Source organism: Penaeus vannamei, chromosome 10 (genome assembly GCF_042767895.1).
Source record: "Penaeus vannamei isolate JL-2024 chromosome 10, ASM4276789v1, whole genome shotgun sequence".
NCBI lineage: Eukaryota > Metazoa > Arthropoda > Malacostraca > Decapoda > Penaeidae > Penaeus > Penaeus vannamei.
Window position 1 is genome coordinate 18,730,805 of NC_091558.1, and position 7,500 is coordinate 18,738,304.

At 33.1% G+C, this 7,500-nt stretch overlaps 1 protein-coding gene across 1 annotated transcript in view; it reads left to right on the forward strand.

The window, feature by feature from the left end:
• The window catches only part of LOC113820943 (U3 small nucleolar RNA-associated protein 15 homolog), a 13,456-nt gene that overhangs the window by 1,380 nt on the left and 4,576 nt on the right, over nucleotides 1-7,500 (forward strand). Inside the window, exons 2-7 of the mRNA XM_027373342.2 lie at nucleotides 151-243; nucleotides 2,007-2,191; nucleotides 3,220-3,343; nucleotides 4,564-4,744; nucleotides 6,752-6,969; nucleotides 7,137-7,310. Of these exons, the coding sequence (XP_027229143.2) occupies nucleotides 151-243; nucleotides 2,007-2,191; nucleotides 3,220-3,343; nucleotides 4,564-4,744; nucleotides 6,752-6,969; nucleotides 7,137-7,310 (975 nt within the window). The remainder of the gene's footprint in view (nucleotides 1-150; nucleotides 244-2,006; nucleotides 2,192-3,219; nucleotides 3,344-4,563; nucleotides 4,745-6,751; nucleotides 6,970-7,136; nucleotides 7,311-7,500) is intronic.

Below are 7,500 nucleotides of genomic sequence, written 5' to 3' on the forward strand. Positions count from 1 at the left end.
TGTGATCGAATGGCCATTTCTGCTAAAGTAAAAGGAGTGGTCACACTTGATCTGATCATAGCTGTGATACCTTGTTCTAAGAAGAGAAGTGTGAACATCCACTGTCTGTTAAATTTGACTATTTTTTTTATCTTTTTTCCTTTATTTCAGTTTCCAGTGACAGTCAAGGAATTTACATCAATAGACTATGTAGATGTGAGTCCAACAGAACCATATTATATAGCCGTAACATCTGGACCAAAGGTAAGGATATTTTTGAACAATCAGGTGATGAACTATTTGTTATTATTATTTGATTTCATCTTTTATGTTACTTTAATTATTGTTTTCTTCTCATTTTCCTTTTTGAATCTCAATTCCCCAGTATTCTCTCTATATTACATCTTTCTTTTACTTTTTATTATTATTTTCATCATCATCTTCATCTTCATCTTTCCTCTTTTATAGGGTTTTAGACTTTTGTGTAGTCTGTATCCCCAGGATCCTTTTTAATCCTATTTCTATGTTGTTTTTGGCTTCTGCTAGGTTTTTGTGAGTTATCATTGTAATATCATCTGCAGATATTACTTTATATATATCTTTATTTTTCCTTCTTCGGACTTTTTGTTACCTATTGTTATTTGATAAATTCTGTTATATAAAAAGTTATATATTCATTTAAGTGGGGTGCCTGTTATTCCAAGTTTTGCTGTTTGTTTATGATTGCATCATGGTTAACTGTGTCAAAAGCCATCTCTAAATCTAAGCATGCTATTAGAGCATATTTTACTCTTTGTAGGCTTTGTTGATGTGTAAATCTATTATGTGCAGAGTATATATTGTTGAATAATTTGGTCAGAATCCTGTTAAGTCTTGGCTTAATTTATTATTGCTTTCTAACCACCATATCAGTCTGTTATTTATTACGCTTTCAATTTTTTTCCTAAGCTTGAAATTCTGCTTATAAATCTATAGGATTTTGTGTCGGTTGGGTCTTTTCCTGGTTATATATAGAGTTAACTAATGACTTTTTAAATTCTGGGGGATATTCCCCTTTTATCCATAAATTATTAAACAGAGTTGATTTTTTTTTTGAGTATATTATTCAGGGCATTTTTATAAGATTCATGTGGGATTTTATCTGGACCATACGCCTTATTATTTTTTGTATTTTTTCATCTTCATCTTCATCCACATTATATTTTGTAGACTAGTTATTTTCTTTTATTATTCTCTTTTTTTCTCTTCTTCATATATAACCCAACTTTCTACTCCCTTATATTCATTTGTTTCCATTATTTAAAGATACACCCTGGCAGGTCAGTATACCAAAAATTAGTACAATTGTGTATGAAGGGTAATATGCCTAAATTTAGAGCATCACAGACCGTTGTGAAACTTTTACTGTGCTATCTTAAGTCCCATTATGCCTGGGGTCCACATGCCAGTTTCAGCCCTTGCTTGTGAGGCACCTCAAATGGCACAGCTCTCTCTTTTTGTTTCATTACTGGTTGTGGTGCATTTACACTTAACCTCAGCTTTAGCTCTGATTTGAGAGCTTATGATGACCCTATATTCATTGGCTAAATTGTATAGGGGGTGTGGTAATGGAAGAGTAATGAATCTTTTGATAAATGTCCCAGAGTATTTTGATTTTGTCATAGTTTGTACTTCATTCATATTATTCAAGTTATACCTGTGATTATGAAAGTTACTAGTAAGGAAATGTAGAAAAGAGATAACAAACGCAAAGAGTATGTGTTTTTTTTTATAACCAAACAAAATCATGCATGTATATATTTTTTTATATTAATTTTTTTCTTTATAGTTGATGAAGCTATACCAAGGCTGACTTTCTTGATTTATAAACAAGTACACTATATTGTATATGTTTTATTTTTCTATTTTTATTATATATATATTTTTCAACCATCTTTTTTAAGTGGAAAATTATATGTACAGTACACATGCATTTTTGACCCTCATTTTATATTTCATTCTAAAGCCTGGTTCTTCCCAAAACACAGGTAGATGTGTACCACCAACAGACAACACAAGTTTGGCGCACGATCTCAAGATTTCAGCGCAATGCCTACGGTGCTAGGTTTCGGCAGGACGGTCAGCTCCTGGTGGCGGGAACGGAAGAAGGACAAGTCAAGCTCTTCAACCAAAGACAAAAACAGCTTCTTCGAGTGTTCAAAGGTCATAGCAGGTGGGGTGTTTTAATTATTATTATTTTTGTCTTTTTGCATGATGTACATGTGTGTGTGTGTGGGGGGGGGTACATGGATGTTGATTTTTCTTGTCTTGTTATATTTATTGTTTATTATTATTATTATTATTATTATTATTATTATTATTATTATTATTATTATTATTATTATTATTATTATTATTATTATTATTATTATTATTATTATTATTATTATTATTATTATTATTATTACTATTATTATTATTCATTTTTTATATATATAATTATTATTGTTTGTTATTATTATTGTGTTATTATTGTGTATTATAATGAGTGCTTAGTTTTGTCATTGTTGATTTTTATTGTTATTATTGTTTATTAATATTGTTATTTTGATTATTGTAACTATATAAGTTTCTATGAGTATTAAATTTCCTATGTATTATTTATTGAACCAAATCAAGATTGACGTGTTTTAATTTTGTTAAGTAGGTTTGCTTGTGGGAACAGAAGTGAGGAAAAATAAGTAGGGATGTTTTTTTTTTTCTGTCTTTCATTATCTATTTTTTCTCTCTTTTCTTTCTTCCTTTTGTTCGATCTTACTCTCAATCTCTCATTGCTTCTTTATTTTTTCTCTATATTGAATAGCTTATCCAACTGAGTTTTTTGATATCCTGGGTAGAGTTAGTGGATGAAGATGTGAGAATGTAGAATGATCCTCAATGATTGACGACAGTTCTAGATATTTTTATTGTATTTTATGAATGACTATTAATTTATTTTTATTTATTTATTCATTTATTTTTATTTATTTATTCATTTATTTTTATTTATTTATTCATTTATTTTTTTATTATATTAATTCTGTCAATACTATAAATTTATTATTGCTCATGATTATTATTGTTTATTATTATTGCGGTTTATTTTTATTGGTATTTATTATTATTAGTGTTTACTATGATCATTCTCTGTGAATACTACAAAGATATAAAGAATTAGAGGCTCACAGGAGGCTAAAACGGGACTTTCCTTTTACCTTCCAGTGCAACACACCGGGTTAGCTTCGTGGAAGGAATGCCACACATTGTCTCCTTCTCAGATGACCAGACAGCAGCTTTATGGGACATAGGGGATGAGAGCCAAATTTGTACACTAAAAGGACACACAGTAAGTTTGTCTTTTTATTCTATTTTTTGCTTAAGGAGGTCTTCTTGGGTAATAATATTAACCCATTATATCTGGATTCTTCACGACAATGGCCCAAAATGTGGGTATTAGGGTTAAGTGAGTAACTGCTGTAATGGGTGTGTGGCTTGTAGGCTAGGTACACACGTTCGTGTGCAGTGACAAGACGCTATACCTCCCCTTTGCAATGTTATTTTCTCTCTTTATTCATAAGTGTTTTTTGGCTCTTTTGATATTTTCTATTGTCCATATGTGTCATTTGATATGGTTCATCCAGATTGTAATACTGTTTTCCTTGCACAGACTCCATATCCTAACTCATTTAAGAATAATTTCTCTCTCTCTCTCTCTCTCTCTCTCTCTCTCTCTCTCTCTCTCTCTCTCTCTCTCTCTCTCTCTCTCTCTCTCTCTCTCTCTCTCTCTCTCTCTCTCTCTCTCTCTCTCTCTCTCTCTCTCTCTCTCTCTCTCTCTCTCTCTCTCTCTCTCTCTCTCTCTCTCTCTCTCTCTCTCTCTCTCTCTCTCTCTCTCTCTCTATATATATATATATATATATATATATATATATATATATATATATATATATATATATATATATATATAATTTTTTTTCTTTTTTTTTTTCTTTTTTTTCTTTCTTTCTTTTTTAAAATTCACTTTTCTGAAATACAATCTGTACTGCCAGTCACAGCAGCCAGGAATACGATACTTAGCATGGAAATGGTGTTCTTGGAGCTGTTGCTCTTCCAGTCATGGCCCATGGGCACTACATTCCATACTTGTTTATTGATGGAAACAATGCAAAAGACCCTCTCTGAATGACAAATAAGTCTAATCACCCTCCAATAGTTTTGTGTACTCGTGAGATTCTTTCTCATCACCCTGGCTTTCAACTGAAAAACACATGACAGCCAGGACCACAGCCAGACGTCATGTTTATGTCACCTGTCTCTCAAGCCAAATTTTTTCATGATGCGATGGTCACGTCATCCAGATTGTAGGGGTTAAAGAGTGAAGGAGAATGAAACCAAGTTGCAGTGAATAATGCTTTTTACCTGATGCCAGTGAATTAGTTATTTTTATATATCTGCTTACCTGATATATGGTTGGGTAATAATTTAATTTTAGATTATAAAGATCTTTTGATTCTTTTTTCTTGTCACCCCATCAAGTAATACTAACAGTCATACTCTTATTTTAAACAGGATTTCATCCGTGCAGGAATCACTAGTCCAGCATCTGAAAACATCATCCTAAGTGGATCCTATGATCACACTGTGCGGTTATGGGATACGCGCACAGGCTCCAGTGTACTCACAGTTGACCATGGGGCTCCTGTGGAGAGCATTTTGTGTTATCCCTCTGGCGGAGTCTTCATCTCGGCAGGTAAGTCTTTAAGTGGGATATGTGTTAGATATGCAGAAGACATCTCTTTCTGTCTTGTAGTTTGATGTGTGATGTTATTATTTGCGTGACATCCTGTTGTTAGGGGAAAACTTCTGGTTAGTTAATTCTCTTAGGAGATATCAAGTGTCTCTGTTCCATCATGCATTTCGCTTGATGCAATATAGCATATTGTGGTCATGTAACGGTGAGGTCTTCATTGTCGTATATACTTTGTGCAGTTTTAGAGGTATCCATTTTTTTTTCTTTTCTTCTTTTTTTGAGAGGTCATATTGCAGTGGTGGTTTATCTGTAATGTTAAAGGTTTAGTAGTTCTCTTTTTTTCTCAGTTGGTATTAATAGTGGGGATGTTTATTCTTAAAGACTTAGTATTTTTAGTAGTGTGAGATGCATAACACCATATTTAGGAATGGTAGCTATATTATGGATGCAGTGTTTCCTCACTCTTGAAATATGCACACACACACACACACATCCTCCTTTTTTTCATTATATGGGTTCTTTTTCATTAGCTTCAAGTAGTACATCATACAATGGGGCCTCGATTTTAGCTACTCTAAGGAATTCTAAAAGCCTTGCTAAATTGGGCATTGCTAATTTAGAGGCAGACTTTAAGTGGAGAAAAAAAAGTCATCTGGTAAGACTTGGAACACAACTTGTCTTATTTTGATGCTTTGAATTTTTTTGTCCAGTCACAGCTCAGAAATCATTTCGCCATTATCTGCTGGTGGTCACTATCAGTATGATCCAAGGAGGCCATAGCCCTAAATGCTTAATCATACTGTGTATAATCAACCAACTGTTACATAGTGAGGCAGTGCACAAAATATACAACTTATGGTACATGTCACAGTCGTGTTGTCAATATTAGACTGTCTTGGACATGACCATTATGCAGTTTGTGTTTTGAATCTTTAGCTAATGACTTGTACATCAGTGGACATCAGTGCTTCTTTTATGAAATTACTTTGAGGTAAAAAAAAAAATAGAAATAAGAAACTTTTATAATATTTAATTTGTAAGGGAATGAAACTTTGCAATAAATGTATTGGAATAGAGCATTGCTACTCCTACCTTACTGATCACTGATTAAGGATCATGGTAGAGTTTCCAACCAGCCTAACTGATCAAGATTCTAAAGCATTCAGAATTCCCCTTCGCATAGAAATAAACTGAAAAGGAAATTACAATAGGAGACTGTGTTTTCTAAAAAATTTGTGCACTGGATAATAGTCATATCAAATTTCCACAATTACTCTATTATCTTTTTTAGGGTTAAGAGAAGAACCTGGCAGAAGCTTAGGAAGACAGAGTGATCATCTAGACATCATCAAGGCTTTTTGCATTTCCTTATATATGAGAATTTGTAATATGACTTGGACATTTGAGGGCCAAACGTCATCCATAGAATGTTTATCGAGGGAAATTCCTTTGTTGATGAAAGTTATTATATGATGCAAAAGATTAGATATTGACAAATAATTTTAAGTTGTTTTGGGGATCTGGCCATTTATTTGTAGATAATATTTTGTCATTGGAGGCCAAAAATATATTCTTGTCAGTATTTTTCTGTTACCCCATATAGCTTTCATTTATTAGAAGAGACTTGGAGAATATTTGAAATATATTTCTTGATCTGAAACTTGCATATCAATGAATTAAACCATTGTAGATTATTCCATAAGATGCCAGTTTAGAGTAACATTCATATTTTGTTTTTAAATTCCTGTTCTTGTCTCATTTGTCATTCTCTTTTTCTTTATTTTTATTTCTTCATTTACTGATGTTAGCAAATTAATAATTCAGTATAATTGATATTTCTATAGATTAGCTATATTGCTATTATTTCTGACATTTATTTATTGTAATAATATTCGTGTATAAGAATGTTGACTATCTTTTTTCTTGTCTTGTAAATTGTAGACTTTATTATATGATTGTTTATCAACACAATTGAAATTTGAGACCAATTTTGTTCTTAATTTACAGGTGGTACTGAAGTGAGAGTATGGGATACCATAAGTGGTCGGTTGCTATCCAAACTGTCACAGCATCACAAGACAGTTACGTGCCTTGCCTTTGCCAGCGACAACAACAGACTCATGTCAGGTTCCCTAGACTGCCATATCAAGATCTATGATGTCAACACATATTCGGTTGTTCACACCTTAGATTTTCCTGCCCCGATTCTCAGTATGGCAGTGGCGGTAAGTGGATAAGGGTTGGAAGATTGATTATGTTCTTTCTTTATTTCTTTATTTCTTTCTGTATAGGCCTGTCATGACTTTTGTGGCTTTGTGGTCTTTGTTAATTTGTTTGTAGTTTATGCAGTTTGAGTCGGGTGTAAACTGTTATTTTATTATTCTTATAACAGCCAGAGGACTCCATGCTGGCTGTGGGTATGATCTCTGGTGGCTCAGGACTCGTGTCATTCCAACATCGAAGGGAACAGCAGGAAGTGGAGAAGGAGAGCAACAGGGCCAAAAAGAAAGCCGCAGATATTCGAAACATGATCACAGAGGACTACAGAGTGGTGCCAGATGAACATGTGAGTTGATCATTACTAGGAAGTGCAGACGAGCTATTGTGTGTTTTGATTGATGATGGGAGGGCAAGGATATATGCTATGTCCACTGATCTTATTGTTGTCTTTGTGTTTTTCTTTTGTTGCATGTTAGTCAGTACTAGTCAGACCTATTGTACCTATATACTATTTTCTGTGATTTTTGCTATCATCC